The sequence below is a fragment of the Excalfactoria chinensis genome, chromosome 3 (assembly GCF_039878825.1).
Source record: "Excalfactoria chinensis isolate bCotChi1 chromosome 3, bCotChi1.hap2, whole genome shotgun sequence".
Taxonomy (NCBI): Eukaryota; Metazoa; Chordata; class Aves; order Galliformes; family Phasianidae; genus Excalfactoria; species Excalfactoria chinensis.
In genome coordinates, this window is record NC_092827.1 from 100,709,626 (window position 1) to 100,735,414 (window position 25,789).

The window sequence follows — 25,789 nt, forward strand, 5'->3', positions numbered from 1 at the left end:
TCTGTGCCACACACATTTGGGTTTGGGGCTGCTAGGTGGCCCTTTGCTGCGGTGCGGCCGTGCTGCTCTCCAGCCCTGGGTATGACACGCTGCCTTCCTTTCCCAAGGCTCTGTGTTCCCTCCACTTGGGATCAGGCAATGAGACCCCATCCCTGTCAGCTGTCCAAGTCCTCTCCTTCTCCAGCAGAGTGGGATGCTCCAACAGCCCGCTCCCCTGTGCCGCATTTAGCTAGGGCCCTATTTGTTCAGCCCGCTGGTTCCAATTAGTTTGGCCAACATCTGCCTTGTCCCCGAGGATACAGAGCTTTTTCATGACATCACTCCCCAAAATACACAGCCCCAGCCCCCAATCTTTCTGCACCCTCTGGAGTTTGTCCTAGCTCTGGTTCCTTCCCATACACTCGTGGTGGGCAGGCACTGGAGCCCTTGCAATGTATCAGGGTGAAACTGAGCACCCCATCCTGACACCGCTTCCCATAGCTTCAACTGCTTGCATCTTAACACAGGGCAGCTCACTTTGGGATGCACACCAAAGGGGCGCACGCTGTGCCCGACACACCAGAGAGGGCTCCAAGGGGGAAGCAAGGGCACATCCTGAGCCCTCCAACCACAGCGGCTCCTGTTGATGTGCTCAGTGCCAGCAGCTGCACTCAGGCGATTTGGAGGAGCTGTGGAGGCAGCAGGGGGTCAGGGTGCTGACAGCCCACTGCAGGGCTCCCTCAGCAGGTCGCAGCCACATCTGAGCTCCCCAGGGGCTTTGGTCAGGTTGATGGTTAGACTCGATGATTGTGAAGGTCTCTGTCAACCTACATGATTCTAGCGCATTTCCAGAAGTGAGCCCTTCTCATGATCCATGTGAGCCTTCCCCCTGGATCCAGACACTGCTGCTCCATTGATGGTCAAAGCACAGCCAACCTAAAGCAGGTTGCTCAGGGCCCATCCAGTCCAGGGCTGAGCATCTCCGGTGGTGGAGAACTCACAGCTCCTGGGGCTGTCCCAGACCCTCACCCCCATGACACATTTATCATGCTGCAGGGACTGCCCCAGCGCAGGGCTTCTCCTTGCCAAGAGATGCACAAGATGTAATGGCAGGAGTCTCCCACACACTTGGGTTCCTGGCCCCGGGAGGAAAAGTCAAGCAGGCACTGACAGCAGTGTCTTACAAAGACACCAAAAAAAAGAGAGGGGGAAAAAAAAAAAGCCTTCTTTATTGAGAGCAGCACATATAAATCCAACCAAACCCAACCATTCTTGGCTGCGGTACCCTCCGCTCAAGCAAACAAACTAACCCACTCTAGGCTGCGTTCCAGTAACAGAAATACTATGGTGGGGAGGAGGCAGCGCGCCGGGGGAGGGAGGAGGAGGAGGAGGAGGAGGAGAGCGCTGCCCCCAGGAGTCGTACAAAAAAAGGCACGGGGAAGGGATGTGGGGAAAGGTGGTGGAGCGTCTCCTTCATATGCCAGGCACTTCGTGTTCCTGATGGCGGGCCCGTGCCCGCAGGCATGCCTAGCACAGACGGACGGACAGATATGCACGTGGTGAGCAGGGAGGGAGAGCCCGGTGCCAGCAGCCCACGGGCTTTTTGCACCCGTGGAGGAGAGGGGGTGTGTGGGGGAAGTACACTGGCTTGTGCTTTGAGTCCAGCAGCCGCTGGTGCCGTGTGCCGGGGTCGGGCTCAATGAAGGCTGCAGGAGCACCGGGGGCAGCCGCAGAGCCCCCGCCTGCCCTGCCGCATCCTTCCCCAGCAAGGTGCTCAGGCTTTGCTGTCAGCCGGGCTGTCCCCGAGGGTGGCGGCGAGCTCGCTGAAGGAGGGTCGGTCCTTGGGGCTGGGAGCCCAGCAGCGCTGCATCAGCTTGGCAAGGCGTGAAGGGCAGCCCTCGGGCTGTGGGAGCTTCGTCTTTCCCGACTGCAGACCTGGCCAAGAAGCAAAAGCCAAGGGGATGTCGGGAGGAGGCACCATCCCCTCCACGGGGAGCGAGGAGCATCAACCACGACGCGGGCTCTCACAATGCACGAGGTGCTCCACATACCTGCTAGGACCTCGTCATCCGCCAGCGGGGTGTACGGCATCTCCCCCTGCGTGAACACCTCCCACATGAGCACCCCGAAGGACCACACGTCTGACTTGGTGGAGAACTCGTCCTCCAGCACGGCTTCGGGCGGCATCCAGCGCAGCGGGATCCAGGCCTGGCGGAAGTGGTAGTACTCGCTGCAGGCAGGACAGTTGCAGATGGTGAGATGGGCACCGCTCCGTGCTCCCGCCCCCCCCCCAGGATCCCGGCTGACCTGTTGTACACATCCTTGCTGAGGCTCAGGGCTGAGACCTTGACCTGCCTCTGGGCGCTCACCAGGCAGTTCCTGGCCGCCAAGTCCCGGTGCACAAACCTGCCGTTGGAGAGGTGCTCCATCCCCAGGGCCACCTGCGTGCACAGAGACACCTGGCCGCAGCGAGATGTTGGCACTGGCAGCCCTTCCCAGCAGCCCCAGTGCTGTGGTGCTTCCAAAGCCACACGCTCACCTTGTGCTTGGTGCTGAGGGGCTGTGGCTTCAGGGACTCATCCTTGCTCTTGGAGATCCTCAGGAACTGCTTCAGGTCCCCCTAGGAGATAGGTGGAAGCTTAGAGGCGATGTTCTACCAATACTCATTCATCCCCATAGTGCCTAGATGTGGTGGGCTCACAAGGAGCCTTGTTTCATGGGCCATGGCCCTTCTGGTCCCCACAGGGCAAACTAGTATCTCCCTAAGGGCTAAGGTCAGGACAAGCAGGCCCATGCTTCCAGGAGGTCACCCACACCCCAGAGGGCTTCCTATCCCACCAGCTCCAGGCTCCCCCTAATAGTAATCCACATTTGCAGCCACTGTGCAGTGAAGGGTCCCAAAGCTTCACTTCCTCTGCTGCATCTCAGACATAACCAAGAAATCAGGAGGGAAAGGAGGCCCTGCAGCCCTCACACTAGAGCTCCATCCCTCTTGGGACACTTCCAGATGCTGGAAGCACTGATATTCATAGAATCACCCACCCCTCACCATGGGCTGGCTGCCCCCCACCAGCTCAGGCTGCCCAGGGCCCCATCCAACTTGGCCCTGGGCACCTCCAGGGATGAGGCACCCACAGCTCTCTGGGCAACCTGTAAACTCAGCCTTGCCTCCTCACCCTCACCCACCCACTGACATCAGCCCAGAACAACCCAGATGCAGGATGCCATCTCCACTATCCCCCCACCAGGCTCAGGAGCTGCTCGTAGGACCCTTACCAAGTCCACATACTCCAGGACCATGTAGTGCGGCTCAGCCTCACGGCACAGCCCCAGCAGCCGCACCACGTTGGTGTGGTTCAGTTTGCCAAACATCTCTGCCTCGCGCCTGAAGTCCAGCTGCAGCTGTTCATCCCTTGTCTGCAGGCTCTTCACCAGCACCAGCGCTTCGCCCTCACCATCCTCTGCACCTTTTGCCTTGGCCAGGAAGACTTCACCAAACTCCCCCCTACCTGGAAGTGCAGAGCACAGAAGGATACAGCATGCATTAGGACAGGCAGCTTGGTGGCATCTGGACCTTCTGTGCCCCAGTGCATTGAGTTTCCTGGCTGACACACACTAGAGGTTAGACCAGGAGTTTCTTGTTGAGAAGCAGGACAGGGTGGCCCAGCATACCCAAGGTGGTGATTGTTTGCAGGTTGGAACGGGGGAAGTGCATCTTGTCAGCGGCACTGTGCCGCTTGCTGGCCCCAGAGCTGCTGCCCAGGTTGGTCAAGGCCACCTCCTCCTGGATCTCCGCCGTCGTCTGCCCATTCTGCAGCAAAGTACCACCTGCAAGGGATGTACCATGCGGCTTCAGCATCCTGACAAGCAACATCACGCAGGCAATCAGTCCCTTCCAGACACCCCAAGCACCCCTAACCAGCCCCACAGAGTGCCCTCCCCACCGCTGCTCCCTGTGGGCTCATGTCTGGCCCCATCTCCGCCAGCCCTGAAATCAGATGCTGAGCAATGGCTTTGGTCCCAGAGCCAACTAGCCCCATCTGGCCTTGTCTGTCCCACACCATGCTGACATCTCCTAGGGGTGGCTACATCACAACTGCCCATGGACAGAACTCCACACAACCACAGCAGATCAGACACGAGGTAGAGTGGGCCCTGTTCATGGCCTTCTAACATCCAAGACACCCTTGGGTCCATCTGACCTGACCTCCCTGCTCCTGTGATGCTCACCTCCTTGTAACCTGGAACCTGCCACACCAGGGCAGCTTGGACCTTCTTTTATCACCTGGATTAAAGCAGAGCTAGAGAGTGCTGTCCTTACAATTGACACCAGCAGACTTTCTGATTAGGAAGCCCACTAGAAATTTCCCTGGCACAAAGAGAAGCGAATGAGCAACACTGCCATAAGAAAGCAGAGAGGTCTGTGTTTGTAGCAGAGAGAATGTGGCACAGAAGGCAAACGGTGGCTTTGTGTGAATGTATTGCTTGGATCAGACCCAGCACCAGGAAGCAAAACTTTTGTGAGCTGAATGTAAAGTGCAGAGCACAGCGCTGAGCTCAGGTGTCACACGTGCAGCATCACTGTGCGTTGCTGTGCACACTCCACACCTGGTCGTACCTGGCTTTGCCATGGGTAGGTTGGGTGCCACGAAGACTTAGATGTGCTAACTTCAGAGCTGTGCCTACTGACACAGTGTCCTCTCCCACAGGCTGGAGCAATACTTGCAGAAGGCCACAGCAGAAAAACACCATCTGCCCAATAAATCAAAGCTCGATACTACTTGCGCTCACCCTGCTTCTATGCTAATTGCCAGCAGCCCAGCACTTACGGGCTGTTTGAGCCCCTGCTGTCTGCAGCAATGACTGATGGTGTCTCAAGACTAGAAGCCTGAAGCCAAGAGGATGATACAAGACCACTGCACCCGTGCCAAGAAAATACCAAAGGCTGCAGAGCAAGTACTCTGCTGCTGAGAGACAGCACCGGTGGGTGGCAGTGCTTTTGAACAGACATCCCCAGCCCTCATAGAGCTCTGACAAGACAGGCGGTAACGAAGGGACCAAGAGGGATGAAGTTTCATTAGAGCATCCAGAAGTATTAAAGGGAAACCAAGCATAAAGTCCTGCTTTGCCCACCTGCCTGCACCATGTGAGCACCTCCTGGAGAAATCGGCATGTGCCAATATGGAGATACAATACTCCCATCAGTGCCCAGAGCTTTTAGCCTCCATATTCACCCAAAAAAGCAGCACAGTCAGATGGAGGGGCACTGGGGAGGATGCACAGTGCCAGGGATGTGACCTCACAAGATGACTGACTAGTTAGGAATACATCCATCTGCAGGAAATCCATGGGAAGCAGCCACTGCGAATCCACAGGAAGGTTCGATCTGTCTGGCAAAGCCAGCTGGTGGCCAGGCAGGGGACTTTCGTCACCAGGTCGGTGCTGAGAGACTTCAGGTCACCTTGCTGACTTGGGGATCAGAGCACAGGTGACGTTGGGGATCATTCCAGCGGAAGGAAAACACAAAGCACTTTGCCAGGGGAGGCTACGGATGTGCCAAAAAGGAGTGCAGACATCTGGGTAGCTGAGCAAGGGCTACAGCTACTGAAGAGATTAAAAAACAACAACAACAACAAAAAACAGGAGAAAAAAAAACCCTGCCCAAAACTGAGGCAACATGAGAAAGGATTCAAACAAATCCCTTCCAGGGAAGAGGATGATGGCCAGAGTCTGCTGGCACATGGGCTGTCCGCAAGCTGGCTATGTGAAGAGCTTGCAGAGGGGACAGCAGCAGAGCACAGGACTGCAGAGATGCATTGTGGGCCTCAGAACATTCCACAGCCAAACTTCTCTTCTGGAGGTTTGGTTCCAACCTCAATGTATCTGTACAAGAGGGAAAAACAGCCGACAAACCCCTCTGTGGTATTTTGCCAGGACCTCACAGCAACTGCCGCAGGCTCAGGCCGAGGCTGCGTGCTGGAGAACTGGTGCAGGAAGAGGTCCAGGGAACTACATAGGAAGCAAACTCGACCATCACTCAGAAGTCCTCCCTGGGATCAATGACATAAGAGTAATACATGATGTCCAAGGAAGAACTAAAGCAGCTTTTGGAAGCGAAAATGATGCTGCAGAGATATCTTGGGTTCAGGTTTACAGAAGAGCACCCTTTCCTGGCCTATTTCTCACCTGGCGTAGGTTCCTACCACCAGCCATGACCAAAACCACGCTCACCCCCAGCCACCCCACCTCAAGGCCATGGGGCTGCCAGAGAAGCCCCTACCACCAAGGGTGTTGGCCTCACCATTCAGACACTCCATCTCGGGCTCCTCGCCCTCTGGGTGCTTCTTCAGCCTCTTGGCTTTCCTCCGCTTCTTGCAGTAGAACATCAGCCCCAGCACTATAATAATGTAGGCGACAGCTGCTCCCACTGAGAGCCCAATGGTCTGGATCATCTTGTAGGGCGTGTGGCTGCCGAGTCCTTCATCTTCTTCTGCTGCTGGCTTATCTGTGGGACAGAGAGCACCAAAGCCATGAGAGCACAAAGGGATTTCCCAAACCCTCTTCGAGAATGTGTTGAGGGGAGAGGAGAAGCCCCAGCAGTGGGGCCTGGGATGGCAGGAGGCCATGTCCCAGCACGGGGCACCTCCCTCACCTACAACATAGAGGAAGGCCTCGCGGTGCTTGATGTTGCAGCTGTTGCCAGCAATACAGGTATATTTTCCAGAGTCCTCGGTGGTGACATCGTAAATGACCAGGGAGCCGTTGGGCATGATCTGAATCCTGCCAAGCACACAGAGCCCTTTGCAAACATGAGAGGGCAGAGGCAGGCTTGGGGAACCCACAGCCTCTTATGCCCAGGACAGTACAGCCTCATATCCCTGCTGTAACAGTTCTCCACCCCATGCCATGCAGTGCCCAAGAACAATCAACTGCAGCTGAAGCTAGAAGAGCCCAGGCCCTCAGATATGGAGACAGCTGACTGCATGCCCTCCAAGCAAGGGACAAGGGACAGCTGAACCCTGTCCCAGTTGGAATGGAGGCTGTGTACCTGGGCAGAAGCTTGCTGGGATCCAAAATCTTGTCCTTCCCTTTCCACTGGATATGTGGCACAGGGTCGCCCTCCGCCTGGCACTGGAACATGGCAGTGTGCCCCTGGTACACGGTTGTGGGCTCCGGCTCCAGCTTGAAGGTGACATAAACTGGAGGCAGAGAGGCCAATATGGAGGCTGTCAGCTCCTGGGAGTAATACCGAGCTCATGCAAGAGGGCAGGGCCAGCACAGCAGCATGGCATGTGTCCTCTAGGGTTGTACCCAACACACTGGCGAACCAGACACTCAAGCAGCATGGTGCAGAGCTTGGGGTCAGGCCAGACATCTCCTCCCTTGGAAGGACATGCCACCCACCCCAGTGCCACCCAGAAGCCCCAAGAGAGAGGGAAAGCTTGCTGAAAAGCCCTCACCTGCCACCACCAGCTGCACGGTGGCACGGATCTCACCCTGCGGGCTGTTGGAGGCGATGCACGTGTAGTTCCCTGAGTCGCTCCTGCTCACCTTGTGGAAGGACAAGATGCCAGCTCTGTGGCTGACATGGGATGGCAGGCTGCTCCCATCTGCAGGATGGCAAGAAGAGGGATGAAGCAGCCACAGGTGATACACTGTACCATACAGCAGCTTCCCCCCATCTGAAGTGGACCAACACAAGTTCAGAAGCCACATGGACATAGTCCTGGGCAAGCAGTTCTAGGTGGCAGTGCTTGAGCAGACAGTTGGAGCAAACAGCTTTCAGAGGCGCCTTCCCATCTCAACCACTCTGAGAAGCTCCTGGCATCCATATAAAAGACAGACAGATCCCATTCCAGTCCCCCTCACCTGTTTTAGTCCACTGGATGGTGGGTTTTTCCCGGCCAGTGGCTGAGCAGGACACCGTAACCTCCTTGTTGAACTCCATGCACTGCAGTGGCTGGGGTGGAGGGGTGAACTTTAACTTCTCTGTAAGAGACAGAGGTGTTGTTAGGTGCCCTGGCCATGGAGGCACCAAAGGCTCTCCTGCAGGCAACAGATCTCCCTGCATGGAATGGACAGGAAGTGCTTGCCACCATACCTAGCACGTGCACCCGTGCATATCCCTCGATGCTGCCTGCTGGCGTGCTGCTCACACACTTGTACATAGTCCCATCGTACACCTCCACGTTGTTGATGCGCAGCGTCCCGTTCTCTGAGATTTCAAAGCGTGAGTCCTGCCCAGAGATGGGGTAGAGAGGCAGAAACAACACCGACATCAGCCCTGGGCTCAGGATTCAGGCCCAGTCTGTGGCATTCTGTCAATCCAGAGCTCAGCCACGCCAAATCCTAGATAGGGGCAGCCCATCTCAGCTGCTCAGACCCATCTCTCCAACCACCATCCCATGAGCACAAGGCTGGCTAGGGACAGCCCACTGAGCTCCCAGGTGCCAGGGGGATGGAGGTAGAGTCAGGAGCAGGGACCTGAGCACAAGGAAATGAAAAGCAGTAGTGGGGTCTTGTCCTGTCACCTTACCTCGGAGATGGAGACGCCATTGCGGTACCAGGTGACTGTAGGTTTCAGGGAGGCCTTGCTGAGGCAATGCAGGTAGCCTGGCTTGCTCTCCTCCAGCTGGCTGTCCTTGGGCATCTCCACCCACTTGGGTACCGCTAGGCATGGAAGCGAGGGGTCACATAGGTCCACTCACCACCCCTCCATCCAGCCAGCACTAGCTTGGCCGGGATGGGCAGCTTGCAACCAGTCACAAGACATGCAAGAATGCCACATCCCTCCCCATCCCACCCCAACCACCCCTTCAGCCCCTTCCAGTGCTCCCAGCCCTCCTCAGAAAGCTGCCTACTAGCCACGGTGATGCTCAGCTCCTGTTTCTTCTCCCCAGCCTTGTTGGCAGCATGGCACGTATAGGTCCCCGCATCTGCCTCGGTGATGCTGGTGAAAATGAGCTGCTCTCCCTCTTGGTACACCCTGCCAGCACTGGGGACCCGCTCCTGGTTTCTCTCCCACCAGACGTGGGGAGTGGGTACACCCCGCGGGGCAGCACAGGACACACGATGCCCCTGGTTCGCCGTCAACACCTTTGGGGAGAAGGGTGCCATCTCTTCGATCTCTGAGGGGAGAAACAGACAGCAGGTCTCAAACAGGGCAGTGTGGCCATCCCGCCAGCATCGCTGCCCCCACAGGAGCCACCAGCCAAGAGAAAATGTGCACAAGCTGCATGTACAAGCTTACCGGTCTGTTACTGTGTGAACCCACAGTTCCAGAGGGATAGTGCAGCTATGAGACCCACTGCCAACCCCATCACCAGGACCTCACCTGCCAGCCGCAGAGTCGCCTTCAGCACGAGAGTTTTCCCCTTCTGCCCATGGCCAATGCACTTGTAGACACCGGTGCTGCGGGCCTTCACCTGAGTGATCAGCAGGGAGCCATTGGCAAACACAGTTGTCCTGGACATGAGGGGAGAGGCAGACCTCATCAGGCGTCTCTGCAGGACACTGGGCAGAGCCACAGCCCCGTGATGTCCTACAGCAGCCCACAGAACAAATGAGGGGGGCTTTGTGTCAAGTCAAAGCAGAGGAAGCAGAATGAAGGAGGGAGTGGGATGCACGCTTCATCAAGGAGACGTGCTAAGAGAAGTCTTCTCCTTGGAGCAGAGCTGGCTTCCAGAAAGATGCACCCCAAAATGAGCCAGCTCCAACAGATGGCTCAGCCAGGAAAGGGAAAAAGGGGCACAAGGTGGCGCCCAGGAGCTGCCAGGCCATGGGGTATGCAGCCCCAGATGGAACCATTTGCCTGGCACAGTCCCTCTGAGACATCTCTGGCTCAGTATCACCATTACAAGCAACCTGGCTGGGCTGGGAGATACTGGAAATACGTGGGGGATCACCACGCATGGGCAACCTGCTGCAGGGACATCCTAGGCTGCAGGGATCACAGCATGCATAGGTGTTTGCATAGGAACAAATGTTCCTGGCTTTGGGAGTCACCACATGCAGGCAGCTGGAGCTGCAAGACAGCCATCAGCCCAGTGAACTGCTGCGTGTATGCTGGAGGCTGGGAGGCATCCCTGAGCCTGGGGAACACCACTTGTGGGTATCTGCTATTGGGACATGTCCCCGGCTCTGGGAACTGTCTTGAGTGGGTGTCTGGGGCGCTGGCTCCATGAATCATCGCACACAAACATCTGTGGCTGGGAGACATCCCCAGTGCTGGGGATCACCACGCACAGGCATCTTGGACTCACAGCCTCCTTCAAGGACAAATCACTTTGTAAGTCTTACACTGACGAAGGCTCCACGCAAGGAACAAAGCTATGTGAAACCCAAGCCATACAAGCTGAGAAACCAACCCCAGTGGCCAGCCTGACCTTGAACACTCTAGCCCTCAGGCATAGCCAGCGTTTGGCCTCTCCCATTTACTTCTGGTGCCCCCTCCCCGCTCTTCCCAGCCCTGCCCACATCACCGGGGTCCCTGTTACTTGGATCTGTTGGTGATGGGGCTGTCTTCGAAGAGCCACTCCTGCGTGGGAGGGGGCACGGCTGCAAACTGGCAATCGAACATGGCCTCTTCGTTCTTGGTGACAATGAGGTCCTGTGGGACGATCACCGCCTGGGGGAAGCTCTCATCTGCAGCAACAGAGACCACCGGAGGGTAAGAAAAGCAGAGCAGCCCGCAGCTTACCTTTGTGCTCCAGGAAACCCAAAACAGAGGCCCCAGTCTGGGCACTGGAGACACAACTCACCGATGATATTCAGGGTGAAGTTGTCCTGGCTGCACACGGAGCCAACGGCGCTGCGGGCGCAGCAGTAGTACAGACCATTGTCATCGGGGCTGGCACTGCGCAGGGTGAGGGTCCGCTCCTTGCTGCTGACAGAATAGGTGCCGCGGCCATCGGGGAGCGGAGCGCCATCCCGAAACCACTGCCACGTGGGGCTGCGAGACAAGGGCGAGAGGGTGAGTGGGGTGCCGAGCGGCTGCTGGGCTCCCTGGAGAGTGGGTGTGCGGAGGGGACAGCCCAGAGATGGCCCTTTCCCTGGCTCTCCGCTCCCACCGCTGGCCCCGACACACACACGAAGCTATGAGACATGCAGCCAAGTGGACGGGACATGATCGGAAAGCGACGGAGAGTGACCGCAGCACACCAAGCAGCGCAGCGACCGGGCTGTGGCAGCCCGTCCTTACTGTGCTCCTCGCTACGCGGCTCCGAGGAAGCCGTTTGCCTTCTCCCAGGGTGCTCAGCCGCAGGCTCAATCCTGCTTTTCTCCTTCCCTAGACTCTACTGCGTCCTCGCAGGAGAGAGGAGGAGAGAGAGACAGAGAGAGGGGAAGAGCGCGCGGCGAAGGCGCGGGGGGACCTCCGGCCGGGCTCCTCGGGAGGCAACCCTTACCGCGGGTGGCCGTCGATGTGACACCGCAGCACCACCGTGGAGGAGGGCTGGATCTCAGCTGCGCTGGCCGGCTGCTTCAGCATCACGCTGCCCGTCTCGATCCCTGTGCGACCAAAGGAAGCCTCAACACGGATGGTTCCTGAGCCAGTAAAAACAGGCAACCAGCCAGCGTGGAGCAAAGGGACACCACCCTGCGAATGTCCCTCTCTGCCCTGTGCAGCTGTTCCTTGGGAGGGGAGATGGGCTCTGAATGGACACGCTTGGTGCTGTAACATCCCCATTTCATCTATACAAATGGGGAAAGCAGCATCTCTGAGAGCCTTGGCGACATCAGAAGATGCGAGGGCCTAGAAGGCGTGATGGATGTGGGAGCTGGAGAGGAATCATTTAGGCTGGAAAAGATCCTTAAGATCATCAGGTCTGACCACCAACCTAAGAGGGCCAACTTATGTCTCTACCCCATACACACGTTTCTTATAAACACCTCCAGGGATGGGGACTCCACCACCTCCCAGCAGGCTGTTTCAATACCCAGCCACCCTTTTCCTGAAGAAATTCTTCCTGATATCCAATCTAAACCTCCCCTTGGTGCAACTCAAGACCATTTCCTGGCACCCCGCTTACCCGGCCCATGCTATGCTTCCTCAGTCCTTGCCCAACTATCACCCCACACACCAGCAGGCAATCCCAGTCCCATGCCCTCCCAAGGGAGCGCCGTGCCCTTGCCCCACACTCACACTTGATATTGAAGGACGCGTTGGCTGTGCGAGCCTCCTCCCCGCTCTGCACATCCCTCGCCACGCACTGGAAGCTCCCAGCATCTCGATGCCGCTCGACAGCAGCAAACTGGAGGTTGCTGCCTTCCTTGAAGCGCTGCTCCGTGTCCTGGATGGGGAGCCCATTCTGCAGCCACTCAAATTCCACGTGAGCCGGGTCCTCCACCTCGCAGCGGAGGATGGCGCTGCGGCCATGCAGGGCGTCCTGCGAGTACGGCTCCTTGGTGAAACGGATTGCTGCCTGAGCCCCCACCGCTGCAGGACAGAGAAAGGAGGGCACGCTAGAGCACGGGGATGGACAGAGAGCAGTGGGGAAGCACCGCTGGCTCACACTGGTCCCTAGACAGCAGGAAGTGCAGCATAAGGAGAAACATCCTCCAAAGCACAACCCCCTGTAGAGCTCATCGATCTTGGCTAGTCCCGCACCTACATTCAAACAGGTTTGGTGCTCTAAAGCTCTTACCTCCCAACAGCCATGTGGAAAGGGCTGCTTTGAGCCAAGCACAGCTCCCTGGGGTGCCAGTTGTGGCAGCTGCACGTCCAGCCTGCACATGGAGGCATCTTACAGCATCCAGGCTAGTGAATCTGCTGCCAAAAAGCTGGAGAGCAAGCAGCTTCCTTGGGCAGCTCAGGTGTTTCTTTGTGCCCCTCCTGATGTGCTTTTTTGGGACATGCCCTAAGCCTTAACCATGCAGCAGGATCGTCCCAGAGCAGAACACATGGACTATTTCCAGGCTTTCCTTAAATCCTCTATCTCACATCCTCAGATATCACCTAGCAAAAAACTGCCCTGGAACAAGGAGCACAGCACAGAGGATGCAGCATCTACATTTCCAGCTGAAATCAAAACAAGAAATTGCAGTGGCTGACCACAGGGCCTGATAGCGGCCACGGGGTGGCTCTGGATAGCTGGAAGCATCTCTTTGCAGGGAGGAAGCAAGCCATTAGCCTGGAGCCCCACCCGGCTGTGAAGACTGAGCTCATTGAGCAAAAGACACGAGTGAGCAGACCCGTGCTGCAGCTTCCAGCGGCGCTGGAAAACCCAAGTGTCCTCCCCCCGAACAACAAGCCTCAGTGCTCGGGGGACCTGCAGACAGCGCTCAGTGTGGTTGCTGGGGACAGCACCAGCGTTCCGCTGTCCGACTGCCGCCTGGCCGCAGCCAGCCATGCAGGCGCTCCGCTCTGGTTACCAGCTGGCCGCAGAGAGGCGAGCAGACAAAGGGCAATTCAGCGCATGCAGATAGCTGCAGGGCTCTGCTCCCGGCTCTGTGCTCTGCGAGGAAAGAAGCCAAGCCAGGCAGATGCTGAGCATCTTTGAAGTGCTCTCTCACAAAGAAGAGGAATAAAGTGGCCAGAGTGATGCACTCCCAGCTCTGCACCAGCTCTGCGGAGGGACAGGGGACGTGGACAAAGCTCAGTATGAGCTCCACAACAGAAGCACAGATTTCCTAAGGTGGCGGGAGACACTGGGATCCAGCTCCATGGTGAAATAAGAGGAAGTATTTGTGTTCTTGTCTTCAAACCTCAGAAACGGACACAACCAGCTCAGGTCAAGTGAGATCTATGCCATGAGCATCCTTGTCGAGTACACATGCCAGAGCAAACTGAGATAAGTAAGGATCAAAGTGCAGTAAGAGCCAGAGACCTCTGCTGTGTTCTAACAGTGGCACCCAAGGTGCCACGGAAACACTGGCTGCATAAACTGGAACCCAACGAGTGAGATTTGGGTTGTAAGGAAAAATGGGGCATCATGGCTATGGGCAACAGCTGGACTAGCTGACCTTAGACGCCTTTTCCAATCTTAATGATTCTGAGGGGAGCAGCTGGATGTTGAACAGCCATTTGGAAGTAGAAGACACCAGAAACCCAGAAGTGGATGCTGTCGATGCACAGAGAAGCAGAGCCCAGTGCTTGGGGAGGGGAAGCAGAGCCCGCAGCATCACTGCACGGCACAGCCATGGTCACACAGGGCTGAGCTGCTGGAGTCCTCCAGAGTGGCCCGAGCCGGCAGCTGAGAGCTCCTGCAGCACATGGGGCAGGGCAGAGCAGAGCTGGCTCCGCTCTGTCTGATCAGACACCTCCACGATGGTGTGTGACTTCACAAGCTAATCCGGGCTGGGCAGCATCGGCACCTGAAAAAATACTCACGCAACACCACTTCTACTATGTGCACAGGAAGCCAGCTCAGCAAACCCAAGCCAGAGCAGAGCCCCTTCCTTCATGGAGTGTCTGAGCCCAGCCAAGCAGCTCTTCTCAATGCACGTGCTGGCAAGCACCCATGAGCTGCATATGCATGCGACACAAACCATCCCCAGCTGGGGGAAGAAACCCTCAACACATGTTTCTGGCCTAAAATCATTTTAGCTGTGGCTGCAGAGAGCTCTTTGGGAAAGCTTCAGCCCAGTTGGATAAACGTGGTTTTAAACTCAGCACACTTGCAAACACCCAGCACAGTTTCACCTGAGGTTTATTTAATGGAACCGCAGAAGCTTCCAGGTGAGGCAGCTGACGGAGCTTCAGTGAATGGTGCAGGAAAGCAGCACTGGTACCTGTGGGTCCCCTGGTGGCATTCCCGGACCCCACAGAGGGAAGGGACAGGAAGCAGTGGGAAGAGGAGAGGAGGCTCTGCCACATCCCAGCTCCAAGAGCGTTCTCATGGCAAGGATCCAGACCCAGGAACACAGCACCCTTCGTGCACCGGGGTATCGCTCTGCTCAAAATTAATTCCACTTCTATAAGGTTGCACATGGCAGATTCCCAGGAAAACACCCTCACGCAAACATTTGCATTTCTGACTCCAATTTCCACTAAGCGGATCTCAACGCACCTTTCGGGCTTGGGATGTCCCCAAGACTCGGCCCCTACACCCTCCTCCCAAGCTCCTCCAAGCCCATCTGGCTTCTGCAGCTCTGCACCAGCCGAGGCGGCCAGGCAGCACAATCCCTGCCCCGCCTGGCGGCCCGCATCTTGAAGCGATCCAAAAAGATCATTGTCTCTCTGCCTAACGACATCGCTGGGGAATGCAGCCTCCACCACAAAGCCCTCAGCTGCTGCACAGCCCTGATCCCTGCTGTGCCTGCAGCTCACCTACAGCCGTGCTGGGAAAAGAGCTAGGAGCAGGTAGAGGTGCTGCATGTCGCTTTGGGACATCCACGTCCCTCCCCACTATGAGCCACCCATACCTTGGCATCAGTGAGCTGGGCAAGCTCTGGGCTGAGGACAGAAGGGGAAAAGGGCTCATATTATTCTTTTTGACCCCCAAAATCCTAGGCTAGATGGTTCTTGAGACACCACGGCTGACGTAAGGATGTGAGTAATCCCAAGGCTGCTAGCCACCAAACATGCTAAAGGCGTGGGAATAGGAATTAGGAAAGGGTTTTAAGGCTTCCTGGTTGGGAAAGGTCTGTGTGGCTTCCACAGCTTGCAGCTAGGCCACAGCAGTGCTATCCTGCAGCCTTGCCTCCCAGAGTGATTCTACGAAGTTCACCCTGCCTTGGCCCTGCCACGTGTGCAAGCCAGCTCCTTTAACACTGGGTATGTGGATGAGAGGAGCTACAACACATCTGCAGCACTCAGGGCAGAAAAATCCAGAGCATACACACACACTGCATGCATCCTCCCCAGAAGGGAACTATCTTCTCCCATCAGCAGGAGGCTTTACATCTGCTCAGCTGAAGAGGGCAAAAAAAATCCACCACCAAAGGTAGTAGGATGCAATGGAAAGAGGTCCATCACCTTAAACTGCCAGCAGCCATTCTTTCCTGCCAGCAGTGCCTTGCCACCAAGCAAGAACGGCATGCCAGCATCTGCTCTTTGTCCTGGCGAGCTCTCAGTGTGCGCAGGGCCCCGTACAGACCTCCCATTCACAGCTCGAGCAAGCCATGTGTTTCCTGGCACAGGTCATTACAAACACGCTCCTGTAAATGCAGGTTTTTGGCACGGAACGACACACGGGTCAGCTTTTCATCCCCTCCTGGTCTCACACACGGAGCCAGCACGCTTGCTTGCACCAGCTGAAGCTGTAGGAGCAGGCAAGAAAAAGATTATTACAGCTGAATAACACGAGCAACTCCACTGCCTGGTGGGTTGGTCCCTACAGCCACGTAAAGCAGCTGCTCGGAGCGCGCCTGCTCTGTGCACAGCCTATCCCACCGCTTAGCAGATACTGCAGAAACAGCAGCCAAGCCAAACACCCAGAGAGATTTGCATCTCCAAATGATTTCCAGCCAGCACGTTCCTCTCTGCGAGAGGCTCCAGTTGAGAAAGCCTCTCAAATGGGTCGAGTTGCAATAAACCCCTCTCCCCCGCCAGGCCAGATGGAAATGGTTTGATGCAGGGAAGGAGCTCCGAGCATGGCGGGTCTGGTCTGAGCGAGCTCAACATCTGGAAAGCCTTTGGGCACCCATCATGTTAGCCTTTTAAAACCACAATGTGTCCCACTCTAGTTAAAGTAAAAAGAAAAACTTGCCCCATGCCTGGGAAAAAGATTATGTGAGTCACCAGCGCAGCTGGACGGGTCCAACCCTGCGTTTTCAAGAGATGCTGTGCTAGAGTGACTCCGGCTTCCAGCACCAGGAGCTCCAGGGGCAGGCCAAGACAACAAGGGATGCAGGAAAACACTCTCTCTTTGTCCCTCTGGCCATGCCACGCACCTGGCAACCAAAAGGGACCAGAATTCTTCCAAGAGCCCTGTCACAAAGCACCCAGATACGCAGCCTTCCAAGAGGGATTTACTGATCCAGAGGGAAAGCAACCCAAGTTCAAAGTACACACGAAGGCATCCCAATCCTGTAACAGCTGGAAGCATCTGCTCATCTCACAGTACATCCCCCAGTTTGGCCTGCGTCCCAGATGAAAACTGCAGAGCTGGATCACTCTTCCCTCACCTCCATCCCTGTGTGACAATGCAAGACTGCATTTGCACCAGACCCGGGCCACCACAGAACATCACGGCCCACAGCAGGAGCCCTGCGATGCACGGCAGATGCAGGCCCTTGTTTGGGAGCATCTTGGCTCCCAGCAGAACGTCGAGCCTCAGCCGCCCCGTGGTGGGGATCACAGCACCTCTCCCCACCAACCTCTGCATACAGGGCAACCACCAAGGATCCAACTCAGCCCTTCTAATCAAGCTTTAGTGTTAAGGAAAAAAAAAAAGAAGCAGAAAAAACCCCATAACACATAGTGCAATTCCCAGTAACCTCCCCAGCACTCTTCAGGGAGACTGGGAGCTGCGGGGATTCTCATCTAGCAACCCTCCCTGCCCTTCCAGAGCCCGTCCTTGGGAATGGCACAGCCCAATTTCTGAGCAGTCATTGCATGAAGGCAGAACAAAGCCACCAGGGAGTCAAGAGCTGTAAATCAATCACGGGGTGAACATGGAAGCAGTGCTCACAGCACCGTGCTGAGGGCAGATGGCCGCGGGGAGGGGAGCAGTCCACCCCATGCAGTCCCAAAGGAACAGGAGCTGCCTGCGCATCTACTGTGGGAAAACATCTCAGTATCAATGAGAGAAAGGCGCTGCACGAGGACCCTGCCTACTTGCATGGCCTCCAGACAGCAGGATAAAAGCAGAGCCACCCAAAGCGATGTGGCTGAGCACAGCATGGTGGTAGAGAGTGAGGTCCAGAACAGCACCAGGGACATCACTCTGAACCCGTGCAGTGATGGGGCCGTTCCGGAAGGTTCCTCCTCACTGTCAGAAAGAGCAGGGCTGCACCCAGTCTGGTGGTACAGCCTGCACGCTAGGCACGTGGTCTCCAAGACCAAGGAATTCACTAGCAGTCTTGATTTGATGGCAGATGCCCAGTTGTCTGGGCCTGTACCCTGCAGGCAAACCCCGGCACCTTGCTCCTGCAGTGGGGATGCCAGACCAGGACAGGGAACCCCAGCAGCTATGGTGGCTCCCACAGCTGGCTAGGGCTGCTGAACCAGCATGTCTGGCCTTTGTCAGAACAACTCCCTGTCCGTCTGGGGAACAGGCTGACACCGCTGTGAACCATGCCTGCACGCAGGGCTGTGCCCATGCTCCTGGCAGCTGTCACAAGAGAATATGTGGGCATCTCTGGTGGGAGCACCCCCAGGGAAAGGATGCAGTGCACAGGGCTGTGCGGTGACCCACAGCCACCAGAGCCCAGCTAGCCTTCTTGCACCGAGAGGCACAAAGCACCGAGCCCACTGCCCCTGCAATGCAGAGGATCACTGCAGAGAAGTACATCAGGTGCTGCCCGACCTTCAAGCCGACGCCAGGGCCAATACCACCAGGCCCTCGAGACAGAGCTGCAAGCAAGATGAGAAGGCCGAGAGCCTGGCGGTTGGAGCTGGAAATCCTGCTGGCTCAATTAAACCCTCCTTAACAGCCCATCAGCCAAAGGCTCCCGCACAGACCTTGTGCAGGCTGGGTTGCCAAGCCCCACTGAGGAGCACACATGCTTTGAGAGTGACTCAGCACCAGCGCTGAGCTCACTGCACCCACTGGGGCTGCCAACTGACTCTCCCAGGAGCTCTCAGAGCCCTCCAGCAATTCCCCAGCCTCCTCAGGAACGCTGATTTATGGCTGACGCGTGCTACCAGCAGCATGCAGCAGGTTGGAGACACAGCAGGTCTGCATGGGATGAACAGGAGCCTGCGGCGTGCCCAGGTGGCCAAGAAGCCTGCATCAGATACAGCATGGCTACTAAGACTGGGAAGGTGACCGTCCCTCCGCACTGGCACTGGCGAGGCCGCACCTCGAGTGCTGCGCTCAGTGCTGGGCCCTCACTGCAAGAAAGGCACTGAGGGCCTGGAGCGTGTCCAGAGAAGGACAGCGGAGCTGTGAGGGGTCTGGAGCACAAGTGTGATGGGGAGCGGCTGAGGGAAGCGGGGCTGTGCAGTGTGGACGTCAACAGAAGTCATTGCTCTATGACTGCCTGAAGGGAGGCTGCAGCAAGGAGAACACCAGTCTCTTGCCTCAAGTGAAGGGAAGGAAATGGTCTCAGATTGTGCCAGGGGAGGCTTAAGTTGTGCATCATTAGGAATTTCTTCATGGGAAGGGTGGTCAAGCACTGGAACAGGCTTCCCAGGAAAGTGGCAAGCCCCCCTCCACAGAGGTGTTTAAGACTTGTGTGGACGTGGCAGTAAGGGACATGGTCAAGTGATGGGATGCCGTAGGCCTGAGGGACAGCTGGACTTGGCCATCTTGAAGGTCTTCTGCAAGGCCTTCTGGCTGACACAGCAAGGCTGTTTTGCTTCTCTCCCGTTAAAGGGAACACAGCAGACAGATGCCAAAGTCAGGATGAGCCACGTGCTCCCTGCACCACAGCCTTGAAGTACGACACAATGCTTCCCCAAAATTAAGTGAGGGCCCAGGAGAATGCAAAAGTCACTGCCATGCAAAACCTCTTTGGTGGGGCAGGAGAGCTCTGGTGACACTGAAGGGCCAGGAAGGTCCTGCCAGCACCAGAGATGGCTCAGGGCACATGGAGAAACCCTGCAGCAACCAGGTTGTGTTGCTCAGAGCAGCTGAGGGGAGGCCTGATGGCGGCTGCAGCTCTCAGGGAGCGGAGGGCAGCACAGAGCTCTGCTGTCTGTGACAGCCACAGGGCCCGAGGGAACGGCATGGAGCTGTGTCAGGGGAGGGCAGCTGGGGCTGAGGGAAAGGCTGTGCCCCAGAGGGCGGTGGGCATGGCACAGGGTGCCCAGGGCAGTGGGCACGGCCTGATGCCGGAGCTCAGGGAGCGCTGGGACACCGCTCTCAGACACTGGGGCTGGGGGTGCTGTGTGGGACAGAGTTGGGCTCAGTGATCCTGGTGGGTCCCGTCCAACTCAGGATATTCTGTGATCCTATGAAAGCTCTTTGTCAGACCTCAGTGTGTGCTGCTGATTGTCATGACTGCTGATTCATTCATTCACTGCTGGTGGCCTCTGCCTGAAGCTCTCCTGTTCTTGTTAAATCACACACCTCATCTAATCTCTCGTACAAAAATCTGCAAAACAAGTTGGGTTCATTCCAATTCCGGATATTCCACAATTCTATGACCGCTCAAGAACGTACCTCACAATAATCAGGACCAGAACTATCTAGGCTTGCAAAGATCTTCAAGATCACCAAGCCCAACCATGACACACGACCAACCAGGACGCGCTAGCATCATGGCAGCACTCACTGCTGTATCTTCACACCCCCTCACTCTGGCTCCTGTATCCCAAATCCAGCCAAGAAGGACTTGACAACAGTGCTGTGTGCGTGGAGGGAACCCCTGGTCAGGCCTTCATGCTTTCCTCCCTTCCTCATCTATTCCAGCAGATGATGGGAAACACCATAAGCCCTACAGAGCTGCCCGGTGCTCCCCTTCAGCAAACAGGAGCCCCAGCCAGCCCAGAGAACAGAAGCTCAAGCTGCAGAGATGAGAGAGGGATGTGGGGGGAGGAGGAGGAGGAGGCCAGGACAAGGGAAACATCACAAGGAAGGGAAGCACACATATGAAGCCTCCCAGGACGGACGGCCACTCCATCATGCAGGCAGAGAACAGCAGCTGCCGTTGTTGGCCGTGGTGGCCGTGGTGCCAGGCTGGCAGATCAGTGCCCAAGCCTACACACCTGCCAGTGAGACCTCCCAGGCCTGTCTGCTGGAGAATGAAGCACTTTCGGAACCAAAGCTGCTTGTGTGAGCTGCTGTACTTCAGTGCATGATGCCACCAAAAGCACCACTGGGAGGAACACTGCCCAGACCAGCACTAGCCCTCAGATGCTCTCTGTGAGGATGCCTTGCTGAACTTGCTTTCTGGAGCAGGACAGGCAGCGGGGTTCCTTACCTGGAAGACCCCTAGGTAGACATAGCTCAACTCAGGCTGCACAGGCATCCAGGGAGCAAAAGAGCAAGGGGACAGCAGCTGAGAGGCTGACCAGGAGGAGGTACAGATGAGAACTTGCACTGATACCAGCACAAGGAACCACCTCGGCATCCCCCTCCATTCTGCCATCCCCTGTAGGTGAACGGCACAGACAGGAGCTCTGAGCCCACCCAGAGCCGTCCCTCCAGCTTCAAAAGGAGAATGTGGAGGGACGGAGTCAAAGTCAGGCTGGAGCCCAGGCTGTGCCACGGGTCCAGCTTGAGGTGAGCGAGCCTCTGGAGCATCCTGCTTCTCCACTTGGTTTCATGCAGGTTTGACCTGTTTGCTCCTCTCCCCTTCAAAGGTGAGAAAAGCTCCTGGGAAAGGCACTCCCGACGACACACCAGCTCTTCCCAGCAGCCAAAACATGCCCCATGCTCCCAGCAGCACTGGAGACAAGAGGAGCATCACCCACAGCTCCCCATACCTGCCTCTCACCACACCCCACAGCACTGCAGCCTTCATCTCGCTCCTCTCCTCTTTCCCCATTGGCAGCGAGGGCACAGAAGGGAACAGATCCGTGTTTATTTTCACCAGGGCCAATTATGAATCTCTATTAAAAGCCACAGAAATAGGTAAGTAGACAGAGAAGCTAGTATTTCCTGTGCTCATGCAATATTAATTAAAAGGCAGCTTCTCTATGAAACGCTGCTATATTACTTGTGTGCTAAAAATGGAGAGAAGTCAGCGCGTGGGAAGGAGATGTAAGCAGGGCACTTTGTGGAGCACTCTCATGAATCGATAGCTATGCAGCGTGCTAGCTGCAGATACACCCAATGCAATGCTCCCAATTACAGAAAGGCACAGAATTCCTATCCTAAAGCTCTCTGTCCCTGAGCCTCAGCAGCCCAGCTGTGATATCTCACTCCTCATCAGTGGCAGCCCAGCTCCAGAAGACACAAGAGATGCTATGAGTGGATGTAGACACCACGGCTCCGAGCCGGGCAATAGGAGAGCCCTCAGGAGCTAACCCAATGGATTAGTCCCATCTGTCACCTCCATGGCCAGCCCTCCTCATGGAACTTGGTAGCTAAGCATCTGTTTGAACCTGCCTGGAGGGCACAGAGCTCTCCAGACGCCTGGCTGATATCCAGCCATCGTGGGGCTACTGAAGGCTCATCCTGGGGACTGGCTGTTCTCAGGGCGCTCACCACCTCAGGATGCTCCCAGGGCTCACAACAGGCGGGAGAGGAACCAAGGAAAACAAGGAACAACAGGCAGGAAGCTCTGCTTTCTTTGGTCTGCAATGGTCTGCACGAACCTTCAGCTGGCTGAAGGAGACTATCCATGCTGGCCCCTCTCCAGGGCAGCCGCAGCCAGTGAGGCAACCCAATGACTCCTCAGCAGCACAAACTCCTCTCAGCTCCCAGGGATGGGGTGGGAGAGCTGCACGCACAGCCCTGCACGGAGCCCTACCAGGCAGCTGGTTGTCCTTCCTGCAGGGAAAGACAAGGAACAGCACCTCTCCTCCCACCGACATGAGCACTGCTGGTGGCTGCCACAGAGCAGGCAGCGGACCCCCCTGGGGCTGCAGGGACCAAAGCACACCGCATGGAGAGCAACAAAGGCACTTGCAAGCCACAGCTTGTCCTGCCTTTAACCATTCAGAGAGTTGCTGTATGTTTTGGAATCAAAGGCTTTCTTTGTGCTCTTGAAGAGGCCAACAAACCATCCTAATGAGGGAAGTGTTTATCTGAGGTCTTAAGCAACACTGTGCCTATTTCATGCCGGCATCGCATTTGACAGAGAGGACAGCCCAGCCTCAGCTGCCCACGGGCACATTGATCGGCCTTCCCCTCTGCAGCCAGGAGGAGGCTCAGGCTCTCCATGCTGCTGATCACACTTGAGGTGTTGGGTACAGAGCTGTTGGGACAGGCACTGCGCTGACACCATACAGAGCAGCCTGAGCTGCACCCAGCAGCACTCCTGTCCTCTAGGATGGAAGCTGAAAGGCAGGCAGCTTAAACCCCAGTCTTGCCATAGAGTCACAGGATCATTACGGTTGGAAAAAAACCCCTAAGATCATTTATTCCAAATGCTAATCCATCACCACCATGCCCACTAAACCACGTCCCTTGTCCTGAAGGAGCTCCCAAGTCCCATCACCAGCTCCAGGAGTGCTGCTGCATTTCCCAGCCTGCACCACCTTGCTCACTAGAGCTGGAGGGTTCGCACAGCCAAAAGCTGCTGTGCCACCTGGTTTCCCAGACAGGAGCCTGCCCATACCAGTTTCCCTGCAGGACACGAAGGCTGCCATAACCCAACCTCACCAAAGTCCCCACTACCTGCCATCACGGGTTCAACTCAAGCACCCAAGGCCCTGAGCACACCCCGACCCACACGTACCCAAAACTCAGCAGAATCCTGCTCTGTTCAACCAGGGCTTTGCTTGACACGAAGGCACGGCGGTGGCACCCTACAGCCTCAGCTCTTGGAGGCTGCAAGCTGCTCTGAGATCCCCTTCCCTCCCTGCTGCTGGGACAGCACGGATCGGTCACCTCCCATAGGTCAGGAGAGCCGCCTCTTCCACGTGTAGGCAAGGATTGTCCCTCCAAGAAACAGCGAGGCTTAGACTGAGAGCAGAAGTACGGCACGGCTCAGCCTTCCCAACTCAGGAAAAACATTTCTGTATCAAATAATACAAAAGCTAAAAACCTGAAGGAAATGCTGGCACTCGGAGTGAGGAACGGAGCCGGAGCAGCAGTCAATGAAAAGCACATGCGTTGCAGACCTGGCTGCCAACACAAATTGATGCTTCGAAACAAAGAGCACTTGTGTTTGGCTTGAGGATCTTCCACGGCTCCTCCTCGGCAGGGGATGCACAGATGGGGAGGAAGAGCAGGTAGAGACACGGGGATGGCACTTGCAGCCCAGCGCTTTGTGAAACAAAGGCACGGCCCAAAATGGAGTCCCTGCTGTGACCTGCGGGGCAGCAACGGCTCATCCCCATCCCACGGTGAAGGGGACAAACCTTTGGGCACGACGAATCACGGAGTCACTAAGGTTGGAAACGACCACTAAGATCGTCACCGTGTCCGACCACCAGCCCGCGCCCACGAGCTCGGGCAGCGCCCCGACCCGCCCCGCTGCGGGCTGCCGGGGAACGCTTCCAGACCTCGACGGCGGCCACACGGAGCGCCCGCAGCCCCGCAGCAGCCTCACCTGCCACCCACCAACCGGCCCGTCCCGGCTGCGGGACCGCTCCCCGGGCACGCCGGGGCACGAGGCACGCCGCGCTCCAGCCCCACGGCACCAGATAACATCTGCTTCCTGAGCGGGAGCGCGGAGCTACGGAGCGGCAATCGGAACGGCCCCAGTACATCCCGCAGGCACGGGACGGCCCCGATACATCCCGCGGGCACGGGACGGGACGTGGCGGCGGACCACCCCGACGCCCCCAAAACCAACGCGCTTCCACGGCCCCGAGACTCACGGCTCGCAGCTCCCCGCGCACGGGAGGCGCTCCCCGCTCCCCAGGCGTCTCCTCGGGGTCCCGACCGACAACCGGCCGTCCTCCGACCCGGGGAGGGGAAGGTTTCCCGTCGCTCACAAAGGGCACGTTTGTACCCGCGCCCGCTGCTAAATGCGCGGTTGTTCCGAGCCGCCGGACCCGGCGGGCTGTGGAAACACCCGCTGCTCCGCGGAATAGTTCGCATTCCTGCTCTGAGGGCCGCGCTTGGAAACGCTCAGAGAGGAAGGAGTGTTTATTCACCGGGAGAGGTGCGGGTCCGGCTATTGACTCAGGCCCACGTGTAATTGCCGGAGGACGGCTTTGATCTCCGCGGCTTGACCAGCAGATGAATGGCGAGGAAGGGAAGAAAAACACCAGTGTCAGGTTCCCCCGGCGGATCCCCGCAGCCGGGCCTCACCGCCCTCGCGTCTTTGTGAAGCGCCCGGCCGCCCGCCGCCTCTCCCCGCTCCCTCCCTCCGCTCGGCGGCCGCGGGGCAGCGAGGTCCGGCCCGCAGCCCACCGCCACGGGGACGCGCCGGGATCGGGCGCCGGCACGACGCGGCGGCCGCAGCATCCCCACGGCGACGGGAGCGCCGGGAGGCAGATGGCAGCCCGGGCTCAGCGAGCAGAGCCGCCCAAGCTCCATAACGCCGGGATCTCATCCGCTCGCCCCTCTTCTCCTTTAGGAGCCGAAGGCCCCTGCAGAACGACATCTCCCGTTGGGGTATTTTGTGCCTTTCCAGAAGCGTTGACTCAGCGAACAGCCGCTCCGACCGCAGAGCCGTGCAGAGCCGCGCGCACCCTCCGGGCCGCGGTGCCACCCGCTGCGGGCAGAGCGCGGCCCGGCAACAAGCCAGACGGCCCCGGAGCGCGGCGCTGCCCGCCCCCACACAGCGCGGGGCTCCCCGAGAGGGGCGCGCAGCCCCCGCAGCGCCGAACCCGAACCCGAACCCCGGGCTGACGGAGCGTCGCGCCCGCAACTCACCGAGCAGCAGCAGCGCCCGCAGCGCCGCCATCCTCGCCCCGCTCGCTCACAGCACGCCCCCCGCACGGGCCATGCCGCCGCCGCCGCCGCCCCGCCCGCCGCCACCGCCGCCGGGAGGGGCTTCCGGGGGAGGGGCGGGCGGCGGAAACCGGGAGGGGCGCGGGGCGAAGGGAGAGCGCCGCCCTCCGCGGGGTCTGCCGGCACGGCCGCCCCCGGCACGCGCGTGCCCCGTGACCGCGAGGCCGCCGAGCCCCGGCCGCCGCCGCGGGGAAACCGCCGCTTCCTGCGGCCCCCACCCGCTGCGATCGCGGCCGGGGTCGGGGCAG

The 25,789-nt window shown here is 57.8% G+C and overlaps 1 protein-coding gene across 2 annotated transcripts; it reads right to left on the reverse strand.

Annotated features, from left to right (window-relative positions):
* Positions 1–1,188: 1,188 nt before the first annotated feature.
* PTK7 (protein tyrosine kinase 7 (inactive)) lies at positions 1,189–25,583 on the reverse strand. 2 transcript variants are annotated; one of them, XM_072332630.1, is made up of 20 exons: positions 25,464–25,583; positions 12,122–12,415; positions 11,385–11,487; positions 10,740–10,930; positions 10,476–10,623; positions 9,314–9,444; positions 8,841–9,107; positions 8,516–8,649; positions 8,081–8,216; positions 7,849–7,968; positions 7,440–7,589; positions 7,028–7,178; positions 6,632–6,759; positions 6,281–6,484; positions 3,652–3,807; positions 3,256–3,488; positions 2,519–2,599; positions 2,287–2,438; positions 2,031–2,209; positions 1,189–1,914 (listed from the first exon to the last, which is right to left on the reverse strand). In XM_072332630.1, exons 1-20 carry the CDS (start codon positions 25,492–25,494, stop codon positions 1,754–1,756), a joined length of 3,150 nt encoding a protein of 1,049 aa, XP_072188731.1. In that variant the 5' UTR covers positions 25,495–25,583; the 3' UTR covers positions 1,189–1,753. The 2 variants fall into 2 exon arrangements, with proteins under 2 accessions (XP_072188731.1, XP_072188732.1); XM_072332631.1 differs by lacking the exon at positions 25,464–25,583 and adding an exon at positions 14,710–15,008.
* Between the last annotated feature and the right edge of the window lie 206 nt (positions 25,584–25,789).

Coding starts and splice junctions, on each gene's coding strand:
- PTK7 (XM_072332631.1), bottom strand. CDS start 14,908: ATGTGCAACCTTATAGAAGTGGAATTAATTTTGAGCAGAGCGATACCC. Junction 6,485..6,631: donor GGCCTTCCTCTATGTTGTAG/GTGAGGGAGGTG, acceptor TCTGTCCCACAG/ATAAGCCAGCAGCAGAAGAA. Junction 2,210..2,286: donor AGCAAGGATGTGTACAACAG/GTCAGCCGGGAT, acceptor TCCTGCCTGCAG/CGAGTACTACCACTTCCGCC.